We start from the raw sequence: 13721 nt of genomic DNA on the forward strand, positions 1-13721 counted from the left end.
AGAGTTCGGCAACTGCCCAGCACACGTTGGCATTCTAAACCAACTTAAACAGAGCACCCAATGTGCGATTTGCCAATAGGCTGTGTGTGTCACTTACGTCAGCTGATCTGCCACTGAATGTGACTTAGTGAATCCTGTCAATAAATGTAAAGTAAAACAAATACAGCAGAGTTCCCATTTGTCTTAATAGTTAAACATGGTTAAAAATAGAGCATGGGGGTATTTTTAAGCTGAGCCAAAAGGTGATTTTATGATAGAAATAATATTTATTACACATACTGGAGAGTCCAGCAGATGATAAAGGCGTTTAGACTTTTCTTCTCCCATCTTTACATCCACTCTAGCATGCCATGAGTGCATATGTCACTGTATGAAAGCCTTTTTACACAACAGCCATGTATGCACACTGAGTTTGGGTGTTCACTCAATGCAGCTGATTTTAATTTAATGTTTAATTACATATGCCAAAAAGTGAAGCCATCACTGCAAACTGTTCATCATAGTCTGCAGTCACATACGTTCCCCATTCAGTCCCAGAGATCCATCCATTTCCTGAAGCTCGCCAGCTGTTCCCCCACTTCGTCGCATAGTTTCACAGGACCATGTAGTTATTTTAGGATCGCCCCTTTAAGTCAAACTACAGCCCTCTCACTGTAACACAAACATTCTTTAGCTTCCACAAACCTTCAGATAATCTGTCTGGCTTTACAGCTGACCATATATACATAAATATATATATATTTTTTACACATCTGACCTTAATTGTGCAGCCAGGCATGTGTGTTAAATCTGTGTCTGTATTGTAAGTGTTTGCGCATGACATGTCAGCCCTTCTCAAAACCAAATCTGCCATTTCCACTGTTTCTGTGAAGAAAAACAGATTGGGAGAAAACCTCAAAAATGCCGTCGGCCTCAACACCATCATTTAAAAGAAATCTGATCTGTGGGGAATGTGAGCAAGCGACAAAACATGGGAGATTGTTCTGCAATATAAATACTCTGACCCGGTCTCTCCCCCTCAGCCTCAGACCACAGCGGCTCCTTTCCAACGTATGCACACTAACTGCTGCTTGGAGGAGAGCCTGCTTGCCCACGTTGCGCTCATGGGGCTCACATGAGGTATGATGAGCGCAATAGAGTGAGAGAAAGCTTGAAGCAAAAGGTTCTTAATGTTTTCAGTCTCGTCAAAACAGAGTAAATTTAGCACCGCCTTGGTGCGTCGTCTGGATCAAGTGTGCAGTACAATCGAACGTCACAAAATGAACAGGACTTTCAAATTGATGCAGTGGAGAAATTTAAACCTAATGAGGAAATGAAAAGAGTCTGCAAACTTTAAAGAAAAGAAGCTGAAAATACACAGCGCTTTGACTGAACGATTGTCAGTTTGTAAAGAATACAGGACAGATTTAGAAGTGTAGATACTGAGATTTTTACTTACTTTAATTTGAAATAGCAAACCATCTCAGAGTTTGTTCAGTTTCCCAGACTATAGTATGTATTATAGATGCATTGCAAACCCAAAATAGTGTTGATACTGGAACATACAGATTTCAGATCTGAAGTCTGTATCTTACTGCGAGTCTGCCTTTGACTTCATACATAAAATGCAGAGGTTTAAATGGGTTTACTCAAGAGACTGAGAGCTGACCCAAGGACTCACAGATCTCAGGTCTGTTTTCTAATAAGTGTAAAAAGTGACTGGATCATCCTGCCATATTTTATGAATAGCACCGTCTTGACTAAATTCGGTGTGACGTATCAGTGACTTCCTACAAAAAACTACTTCCTCTATAACAGGGGTGGGCAACTCCAGGCCTCGAGGGCGGGTGTCCCTGCAGGTTTTAGATGTGTCCCCCGAACCAACACAGCTGATTTAAATGGCTAAATTAGCTCCTCAACATGTCCTGAAGTTCTCCAGAGGCCTGGTAACGAACTAATCATGTGATTCAGGTGTGTTGACCCAAGGTGAGATCTAAAACCTGCAGAACACCGGCCCCTGGGGCCTGGAATTGCCCACCCCTGCTCTATAACATAAGGCACCTCTATGCACCTCGGTCTGAATGGAACAACATTGTTATTTTAGGTTCAGAGACATAAGTTTAACTTGAGATTATATTTGGACATCTTTGGCACTCAGTCATCTCCGTTTTGCCAGATAAATTTGGTTGGTTATCTCTAGCTGCACTCCATGCTGCATTGAACTAAAAAAAAGGAATGAGTAACTTGGCATTATAAAGCATTAAAATTTGCCAAAGGCTAAAAGTCAACATCAACTTAAGTCCAGTTTAATAATTATTGTTTAATGGTAAATGCACAAAAATCTATTTTCTGGTTCAGAGATTGTCTATACCCGTCCTGATCCACAGCCTTGACTTGCGTACCTCCTTGCATTTAGACAACATTTGACATAATGTGCTCATTTGTTACGAGTTTTGGAGAGCAAAACCTTCTGTGACCAGGACGACTATCAGAGTCAAAGTCAGATATAAAGATACCTTAGCCTTCTCCATCTTGGAATATATGGCTTACGGTTAGCTTACTGTGAGTTAACAGGTCCCTATTTTCCAAAATGCTGCCGAGTCTGTGCCTTTGGCAAAGTAAAACATCTGCTATCCAACTGTGTTTGCTTTTAATCCTGACTTTTCCAACCTTTTGCTTCATTCCTTCCCATGCACTTCCTGTCTGTCTTCACTTTCATCATCCACCAAAGGCTTCACACAACTACACCAACTGCCACTTCATGGGGACTTTTTCTTCTGCAGATGGTGCTAGCTAACGTACATTGGAATGATACAATAGTGTTCACCTACACTGATTTAAAAAAAAAAAGTCCAAAGACGGTAAAGCGAAAACGGCGGTTAACTTGTCTCAATTAACATTTTAACCTCTCTCACCCACTCAGCTGCCAGCCACCCATTTAGAGTTGTAAATGTTAAGTTCACATTAATCCCAGTATATGGAATTTTCCCCTATGACATACCTATATGGAAATCTTAAGACTTCATAAGTAATATGGTAGTGGGAATCGAATTATAGTGCAAAGCGGCGTGTGGAGATGAATTCTCATCTTTTAAGTAGTGGTTGAGGGTGGGGTGGGAGGGTGTTACATTTCATGGGAACATTCCTGCCCTGCTATTGACCCTCTCAGACCCAAGGGGGAAATTCAGCCCTGATCCTCTGTTTTTCTTTGTCTCTCCCCTCATCACATCTACCCCATCACCCTCCTCGAGGTTTATATGCTCTTTAGTTTTACAAAGCTCCACCTTTTCCTCACTCATCGCCATGTTGCTTCTGTCCGTCTTCTCCTGCCACCACCATCTCATCTCTTTCCGTCTTAGTTCATCACACTGTCCCACATCTCCATCTTCTGCTTTTTCCTCTTTCCCAAACTGCTTCTCCTTTGCCCCTTTTACTCCAGACACAGTCTCCCTCCTCCACTTCAATTTGCCATTACCATAAAAGGACAAAACTAGGTCCAGTGGCGTTGTTGTTTGCCTCGTAGTTCCTCCATCCTGCATTCTCATTCTCCTTTTCCATTATACTCTCTTCCTCCCCAGCAGAATCCTGCTCCCCTCTTAGCCTTCCATCCCTACTAACATGTCAATTTTAACAAACCTGGCTGATAATGCAGGAGCAAGAAAAGCCTTCAGAATGACCAGACCAGATGTTCTCAATTAATTTGTCAGAAAACATGAAACTTCATCCCTTTCAGTGCCTGTGCTTATCTGTCATGTTTTTCTTTTTTTTTTTTACTGAAGACACCAGTTAAGACTTTGAACGTGCTGGTGCAAAAAAAAAAGTCAACTCTTGGATTTAATAACTGGTCTAACGTCTACATATACGGGATGTGTTTAAGCTCAGATTAGAGATTTGAGCTTTTCAACAACTCTTGAGGAAATTTCAACATCATCCAAAACGGCACAACTTTTACTTTGTAGGTGAACATTCAACCTGCATTCCATCAAGTTTAACTGTACCTGACTTTTTTTCTTTACACTTTATAGTTCAGGTTGGCCTCACACACCGAGGTCGAGTTTGCAAACACTGAGACCTAACCACGAGCTCCACAAGGGTCTTTGAACTGCTCACCAAAACAACTACCAAATTCAAATAGTTTCCCCCTCACGCTCAAGTACACTTTTTGTTGGCCAGAATGAATGAGATTACTTTCAGGGGCTCCTAACATATGGTGTGGTCACACTGATGCTTACTTTTAACACCCAGAAATCATCATTTTTCCGAGGGAATGAGTACTACGTGAAGAATTTGTTTTTAGATATTAGGAGATATCACTGACACTGGAATGTAAATGACAAAATGCCTTGAGTAACGGCTGTGGGAGGACTTAAAATGTCTCCATTAACAAGGTTATTTTCCTTCAAACTGGCTTGAGAAACAACACTTTCTTGTAAGACATCTGTTCATTTCATGGTTTCCTAATCCTCATCCCAGTATTTGCTGTCGCTGCTGGAATTTAGAACGTAGAAGAAATCGACATCAAGCATCAAACTCTTGCAGGAAAAAGGTGAATGGTGATCTCACAGTCTTAGCACATATAGTGCCTTTGTTTATATGACTATCAACTATAAGAAGACATGGGGTTGTACAGAGACCATTAACAAAAACTCAAAACATCTCTACACTGGACCTGAAGCTAAAAATGAACTGATGGCAACTGAGGTCTGACCCATATAGGGTTAGGGTGAGAATTAACACTACCATGGGTTATTAGGTTATACCTAACCCTGTGTTTAAAAGAAAGTAAAGTACATTTAGTTAAAAAGTATTGTTTTAATGTGCTTTAGTTATAAAACAAAATTCAAAACCCAGAAATCACATGTGATGTAAAGTGTAAAGGAAACAGGGGTTAAGGTTAAGGATGGACCGATCCAATATTACGTATCGGTCCGATACGAACCTAAATTACTGGATCGGATATCTGAGAGAAATAAAAAAATGTAATCCGATCCATTAAATATCACAAAAGCACCTCACAAAACTTGTGACATGGCGTAACTCCGCTCATAACTTTAGCACGTCGAGCAGTATGTGTCACATGATAGAGCGGCTGTGGCGTGTGAGACCTCTCAGCGATCTGGTTGAGCATTTGGAGCCTCGCTACCGACCCGGCATTTCATCTCCGAGAAAGTGATCCCAGAGAGAAGTAAAGCAAGTGTGTAAGTTCATCTCTGAATGTTTGTAAAGCATTCCAGCGTTAAGCTTAACAACCGATATATGGAGCGACTGCCTCTCTCCCTCCCTCTCCTGCTGCTACTTCGATCATGAAACTGATCAATGATCGGTTAAGTCTAATATACCCTAGTAAGCAATAGTACTTTTTCCTTTGGGAAGGTACCATCTGTGCAGTCTGCAATTCTGTTGAAGAAAGATGTTGAATCATGTTGGCCAGTCAGAACATCCAGACTGGCCAACAGCCTGTATCCACAGGCTGTGAGGCTCCTGAACTCTCTGCCCCCCTCTCACGGACAATAACCATATCCAACTTCTTAATAGCAATGAACTGGTCTGCATTGGTGCATCATATCTTTATTCTCTTCCCCCTCCTGCCCCCCCCCCCTTTCTTAAATAGATAACTATCATATCTGATATCATATCTCACAGTACAATAATATTGAATGGGTTGCATTGTTGTATTTTGTCATGTTTCTCAGGTCTTTGTCTGAATTTCTACAAACATTATTGCTAAGGATTGTCTTATTGCATTGGAGTCACACTGGGTTAAATATGTACACTTGGGTTTTAAGGGGTATTTATTATTTTCTTCTTTTTTTGGGGTTGTATGGAAGCCCCAAACGCAATTTCATTGTTCTTGACAATGACAATAAATAAATAAATACTAAATACTAATCTATTTAATTATTGTAGAAAAATAATTGATTTCTGTGCATTTTATTAAAATAACGCGTGCATTAAATTAAGGTTGATTACGCCGATAAAGCATCACGAGGCGGAGGGTGGTTCCCTGTTTTTATTTTTTTTGCTGGGAGTTTGCAACCCTATTAGTTAGGTTGTTTAATATTTCTGCTAAGTGCTCTTTAAAATACCAGAACAGGGAGGATGGAGGATTTAAGTTTATTAGATTGATCAGTGTTGCTGAACTATGAAATATTTTGGGTGCAGTATATTTTTTGCATACAGGTATAACAGAATAGGTTTAGTGTTTTTGTTTTTTTAAAACTTGAGTATGAATTTATACAAAATGGAGCAAGATATTTAAAAAACTGTTTTATTGATTAAAAATACACTATATCGGATTCATAACGGTATCGGCAGATATCCAAATTTATAATATCGGTCATAAAAAAGTGGTGTTGTGCCATCTATAGTTAAGGTTACAGATCTTGTCATCAATGGTGACCTAGACTTCACAGGATTCATTTACTGGGCAAAAAGCTGAAAAAGCTCACTTGAACAGTCTTTTTAATCCTGTGGGAGGGGCCAGGGTAGTCCTTAGAGTAGAGGTCAGTCAGGAACAGGGAGTTGATGAGAGTCGATTTCCCGAGACCAGACTCACCTGAGGACAAAAGCACAAGTTAAGCAACGTTATATAATCTTACTGTTTTCTAAGTACAACCAGCTGAACACATGACAAAAAGGACTTTACATAATGCATGTATAAAAGCATGTGCATGCACTGAACACAATATTGAGATGGCCTGAAGAGACATGGATGCAGTGCAGATAATAAAGCAGATTCACTGTCTGTAAGGGGAAAGGTCAGAGACTGATCTGCCAGCATGAAAAGCTTTCAGATGGAGGGAATAAAACATTTCCTCTCCATCTCCTGCTGACTTTCTCTCTCACCCACCCCCCGTTTATCTACTCTTCCTCTGTCCTCCTCGCTCAGTGCGTCCTTCAAGTATAAATCTCTCTATTTCGGTCCTCACAGTGCCAACTTTCCATTCCCTTCTCCCATACTGACGGCACAGAAGCTGCACAAACATTTACTTGACAAAGAGCACAGTCAGTCCAAACATACACATTGCATATGCTCGCCCTCTCCATCACACAGGCCTATGATTAATAGCTGAGCATCTGGCTTGCGTCTCATGAAAAGGCACTGGAGGAGTGTTTGGTTGGAGGGAAGGAGGGCTGCCTGTCCCAGCAAGACCTCTGACCGACTCCCACGACACAATTTCAGGCTTTGAAAACTGGAGTAATCTGTGGCCAAACATCAATCTGGGCTGGGTACACAGTAGCTTGAGGGGGTTTCCAAAAAGGACACATCAGAAACAGACCAAGATTAGAGTACTGGACAAAAAAAGGTTACCGAGCAAAAATTTAAATTCTGAATCAGATCTATCAGGTAAGAGAATTTAAAGGTGCTACGAGAAAACCATAACACATCCAGTTTACAAAGAATGGCAAAAATGTGTCGATGCGTGTTATTATTTAGCCATCTGCAGATCATTTTCCAGATGTTTTGTTCATAGAGGTCAGAGGACGCTTGTAATCTTGCAACACCTATAAAATGTCTTTTTTAAGTTGTCCAACAATCTGAAACCCTTAAATTTCAGTTAGCAGACACGTGACTCACAGAATTTCCTCAAGTTGTCCTTTAAAAACATGCCACCAAATCAATTAACTCACTGATGTTTCAGCTCCAGCATTGTTGTCTTTATGTGATTCCAAGTAGGTGGAAACATGTCTATGACTTTTCTGTTACCCGGTGTTGACATTGATGTGTGTGCTTTTTCAGTGTTTCCTGCACATATACATACCAACGTCCAAGCATCCAAGTAAAGTATTCTATAATCCATTTTACCATTTTCCTCTATAAAAAACTCTTTACTCGAATTTAAAATTGCTAGCGGCTGCACAAAGAGGCCTTTTCTCATGTTTAATAAGCAGATGTTTACGCAGTTTTTACTTGACAAATCACAGAGTGGTCAACAATACTGATGTAATGTTATTAGTATAGAAATAGGTATTTTTCACACCATTTACATATTTAAAAAAATGCTTTGGGTAGAACTGAGAACTGATCCAAATGTATACCACGTTTCTGTGTCATTATATAGACTGACAGGTCTGAATTTTCAACTCCATTTAAAGACAAAATCAAATATCAATACTAGTTCTAAACAGACCAAACAGAATATCAACGTCACTATCAAAGCGTGCTGAATTACTGCCTCTGACTTTAAATCTGCGTTGAAAGGAGCAGCTGAGAAAACCGTGTATAGTGCAGTACAGTCCACTGAGCTCTTACATACAGCATCTGTGTGCAGCCTGAAAGCAGGAAGCTGGAGTATTTCCATTTTAATGTGAGTCAGATGTTGCTCCAGTAATTCTTGATTGATAAGCAATTTTCCAGTAACGTCCGCTAAAAGTAAAGTCTGCTGTAAAAAGTCTCAGGCTCCTGTGTCATTCAAATACTTTCTTTTTGCAAACCGTTGACAACAAACCAAGTGTTCATTACATGTCAGAAGCTTTAAAACCACAGACCCCAATGAAGGGTTTCAGCTCAAAGTTTTCCATCATTTTTTCCCCTCGTATGACTCCTTTCATCCTCTAAACAAACCACCTGCTGGGGGTTAAATCTGCATGGGTTCATTCTTACTGCTCATAGGACAGCTGTGCATATCATCAGGCTACGCCGAGAGGGTGTAATGCTTTGCTGGATTGCATTCTTTACCCCCTCTTAACCCCACGGTCGCCCCTGTGTGTATTTGCTCAGCTATGATTGACATTCTGACAATGACGCGAGTTGGGAATCCAGTTTGTCTGCTGCAGCTTCCTCTGCTACACCACCCCCAACTCACTCATTTGAAGAAACATTTTTTTAAGCTAGCAAGCATGCCATCACCAGCTGCACTTTAAGATGACAGCGCTGGAGTCTGTGCACTCACTGCACTAACTGCTTTAATCATTCTCTGTGTTTATAGTTTTCGGTTAATAACTAAATAAAAAAATTGGTGTCCCTTTTTGTGTGTGCATCCCACCGCCACAGAGAAAGTGTTATTATGTGGAAAAGAATGCATGTCCTTTGGGAACTCAGCGCTGCCGGTCTGCAGCTCTGAATTCAGTTGAATCTTTATTGCATCAGTTGGTTTTGTTAGTCAGGCACTAATGTTTTGGTGCAAACAGCGTATCCAGAGCCTATTGTGTGACGGATGCACTTCATACAAGGAACTAAACAGTTATTGTTATGCATGACACTGAAATGACATCTTGATACTGATAAAGCAGTATTGCCATGTGTTTTGCACAATGAGACACTCCATTCAACTCATCCTGCCAGACAATGTGAGGCAGAATCACCGTACAGTAGTTGTTATAGGTAGACAAATATTTGACCCTCCGTATCACACAATCCGACTAATTTTTCTACAATTTTATCAGGCTGTTCAGCCTGTGTGAAAGCAGTGTCCTCTGGCATTTGTGGACAGAAAAAAGTCATAGGTCAGAGGTTTCAGTTTCTCTTCCTGGCAGCCTCCGTCTGTGGTCTGTCCAGCCTGAGGGGCAGATGTGACAATGAGGTGCGTCACAAGTAAAGATGGAACTCTTCACACAGCTCACCTAAAATTGCTGAGACTCTGTGCTAACATTTCAGTGGGTCCTCAGCAAACATCACGCTGGCTCGACAAAACCAAACAGGCCTCACAAACACTTGAACGATGAGCGCAAACACTGCAGGGAGCTGCAAGTCAGCTGGGCTCAACTCACATTCAAGTTAAGGGCAACACCCATGTGTGTGGATCGAAGCTGCAGGGAATCAATATTTAGAGCCAAGAGTGAATATTTAGAGAGAATTTGCAATATTTGCTTCTTTTTTCTATTTTATTGTAGGAAACTCATCAAATAAAGCCAACACACTCCCAAATGACATGCAGAAATGTCAGCTGTACACAGCAGAAGTGAAAGACTAGCTGAAAATGACAGCTCCATTCTTCTGATTGTTTTAGTTACTGCCACAGCCTAAACCTCCCCTAAAGGCAGGTCCGTCCCAATTAGCCTTCCTCGTGCAGCTTTAATTAAATATTGGTTCCACATGACAAGTTGAAGTGCAGTGCCAGCTCTCTGTAAATAGATTAGTGACCTAAACTTCAGTGATGGATGGCCGACCCCCACAGCTCTTCCCTGCTGTTTCTCTTCCTCTCCATCTCTCTCCAGCCCAGCCTGTTGGCCCCATTTCTCCTCTCTGTCCTTGCTGTCATCTCGACCTCCAGCATCATTTAAAGGTTGCTTATTTTTCAGTGATACCAGAATCTTTAACTCTCACACCTAAATGTAAATTATGTAAAGTACCCTACAATGCCAGTTGCTCAGTACTGGACTGCTACCTTGGCACTATCCTGCTACTGATTTTGGGGCCAGTTTTTGTAATGTTGCTGACTGAGACGGTCTGTGGGTCTATTTATGCCATAGGCCATACTTTGCCAAAGTACACCACAGTCATGAATTTAATACCTCCACTAGGGCTGGGCCATATTATACCGTTCACGGTAATACCGGTATAATGTTAGGCAACGATAGGAAAATGAAATATCGCGATAGAATGGGAGTAAAACGCGCATGCGCAGTGCCTTTGTTTTCATACGCACATGGCCGATTGTTGAGTGAAACAGATGAACCAGAATTGGTTTGTAAAAATGGTGCAACTTCAGTGATGTGGAACTGATTTGGTGTTTGTCCGTCAGATACACGACAAAGCACATTTTTTTGCAGAACATGCAAGCGGCCGTCGTTATTGTCGTATTTGTCGGACTAAGATGCTCTTAAATCTGGGAGTAATCTGGGTCCTAAACTCCATATGCTTCAGGTCAAACAACACTGCAGCATCACTGAGAGTTAAAAACTGTCTAAATTCTTTCATCTTTAATAAAACGATCAGCATTGCTGCTTTACCAGGTGTAACTATAAAGTTTAACTTCCAGGCATCCATGAAAACAAAAGTTATTACATTTAACAGAGTTAGAAGTTAGCAGGAAGCTAGCGGAAGTTAGCTCGCTAGTTTCGCTAGTTACCTAAGCATGATATAGCATGTTCTGACTGAGAGATTTCTGAAAAAAAATCAAACGTACAGCTCTGCTATCACTTCCAACATAGATGAAGACAGGAAACTAAACAGCAGTGAAGTTTGTAGGGTTACTGAAGTTGGGCTAGCTGGTATATAATGATGTGCTACGTGATCGCTAGCGACACAGCTATGTTAGCATAACATAAACAGTGAAGCTGGAGGGCGAACACTAACACTTTTCCACTTATAAAAGTTAACGTGAAGGTTCCTGATAGTTAGAGACAAATGCAATCGCATGGCAGGATGCTGTAAACGGACCAAACTTCAGTCAGGAGAACAACTGAGATAATCCATCCACAATACGAGGTTAGTCATTAATATACTGCAACATGGGAATAGAGCAGCTGCCAGAGAATTCAACATTAATGAATCAATGGTACAGAAGTGGAGGAAGCAAGAAGAATGAGTTTAATCAAGTTTGATTTATCTGACTGCTTTGTTTCGCTTAATGTGCCTTATAATCCTGTGCACCTTATGGTCCGAAAAATGCGTACTGCACACTGCAGTTTAATGTTGCAAAGCACCTCTTTTTAACTTCAGTGGATATTATACATGGTTATGCTCAGGATATGTCAGCCCATTTCTACTGGAAATGCCTTTTGGTTAAACTTTCAGCAAGGAATTTGCATTTGCACTGTTACATTTTTATAAAGCTTTAATGTACATAAAAACCAGCTTCTTGTTTAAGTGAAAATAAATGGAAGGTTGTCTTTTTGCGCTAGTAATGTTGTGGAGTTGTATTTTGTCTCGCATCAATTATATCGTCGGTTATATCGTTATCGCAAATTTTCAAATATATATCGTGATAAATATTTTTGGCCATATCGCCCTGCTCTAACCTCCACCACTGGTGAGTGGCTGTGCCTGATGATGCTGAATATCCAGCAATATCTAAGACTTCAAGGGGAGGCACCGGGACTCCAAAATCCTGAACTTATTTCCAGGTTTTTGGACTCATTCACGGGGTAATTTATTGACTGATGATTTGAACATTTATTGCCCAGGTACCACTGGCATACCTGCAGAGTGCACAGTAGCACTCTACAGGATTAATGTACTTACTAAAAGGCCTGCATATTAAACATGTGTTCACTGAGTTAAGGCAGGCTGGACTGCTAGAGAGACAAAAACAAACAAACACACAAATGGTCAGAGTGGCTTTCCCATGGGATTCCTGACATTCCTCCTCCTCTTTCTCTCTTTGGATCTCAGCTTCTCTCATTCTGCCCTGAGGCTGCAGCTGGCCTCCTAACATCCTGACAGGCCTGCTAACTAACACACAGCACAAACACGCATACACCTCTAACAGACATGTGCGAGGCCTCAACCAGAAAGTGTGAAAACGGGATATCTGGGAAACATAGTGGTGTAAAGGAAAGAACAGCCAGACAGACAGGCATATGAGGAGAGTTGGAAAACTGCAGTCACTCGTGAGGCTCAGCGGGACTAACTGTAACAGGGGGACAAACAGGGGAAAAGGTCAGTGTATTGGCAAATGATAAAGATCTGCAAGTTTAGCAGACTGAGAGATCCAGAGCCCAAACTAAACCGTGTCAGCACCCAGTCTGACTGCAGCGAATGGGCGCAGCACACTTTCTTCTGATTTCATCATTTTAAATTTAGAAAAGGGCGTGTAGCGCTGCGATCCACCGAGCCCAAGACTAAATCTGACAGAATCGGCACGTGCTGGGTCACAGCAGGCATGTGCGTCTCAAAATAGAGACGGAGGGAACGGGAGCACAGCAGAGGGGAAGAATGAGCAAAACGAGGCCTGCCTGCAGTGGTTTGACTGAGCATGCATGAACACGCACATGTGCACGACCCCAGCCAGTCGCACCAACACACATGCGTACGCAGAGTAGCAAGCAGTGAATGCACTGGGTGCTGCGCCCAGAGGCGCTGAGGCAGGTTTGTAAACAGACTGCCGTCCTGCTCTAACACGGTTGGCTAAATGCATATTACACTAACCACAGATCCAGGACAGAGATCAGGCTGGAAAAAAATGAACTTGAGAGTGTGACATCATTCTGCAACTTTCAGCCTGCTCAGAGAAACAACAGCAGAGTTTCAGGGAACCATCATGTACTCTTGAAACCGCAGGACCTTTCTCACTACATGTTTCTGTGTCCTCTGTGATGACCAGTAGAAGTACTGGTAAAAATCCAAGAGAAATGTAAACTGCACCGTGATATCCAAAATATATGACACTGTGACTTTAAGAAACGAACACCTGTGAGGCTGAAAAGCCAAACAGGAAACCTTGAAGCTTGAGGAATTTGCTGTTGAAGCTGTCGCCTGATGCTCCTCGAGTATGACCTATGAGAACCCATCAGTCCAGGGTGTCTCCTTTACAACCATGAAGCACAGCTGTGTGTAGCCTTGAATGCATTTTACATGATGTGCAGGCACAATAAAAGCAACACCTGTACAATTTAATCATCCATTTCAACTCCCTGTCTGGATTTGAACTATGAATGAAAAAAAGTAGCTCATATTTTATGTCTTTTTCCGCAGCCTCCAACTACAGGAAGAGACATTTCTGGACCAGATGGAGCACAAAATCCCCTTAATGTTTGTACTGAGTTTGCCAGCACTCTCTTTGGGAAAATGCCTAAGGAGCAACGCCCAAAACGACTTAGAGAAATGATTCCAAGTGCCTAAGTGCTTTAGACACTTA

The 13721-nt window shown here is 41.5% G+C and overlaps 1 protein-coding gene across 2 annotated transcripts in view; it reads right to left on the reverse strand.

Annotated features, from left to right (window-relative positions):
* LOC146706600 (septin-7-like) overlaps nt 1-13721 on the reverse strand; it is a 58258-nt gene that overhangs the window by 26594 nt on the left and 17943 nt on the right. For both annotated transcript variants that reach the window (XM_085464807.1, XM_085464806.1), the window contains exon 3: nt 6429-6535. In XM_085464807.1, the coding sequence (XP_085320933.1) occupies nt 6429-6535 (107 nt within the window). The remainder of the gene's footprint in view (nt 1-6428; nt 6536-13721) is intronic.

This window comes from Copadichromis virginalis, linkage group LG7, assembly GCF_057382275.1.
Source record: "Copadichromis virginalis isolate Kocher_CV1m ecotype Utaka linkage group LG7, C_Virginalis_male_GT1.1, whole genome shotgun sequence".
Lineage (NCBI taxonomy): Eukaryota > Metazoa > Chordata > Actinopteri > Cichliformes > Cichlidae > Copadichromis > Copadichromis virginalis.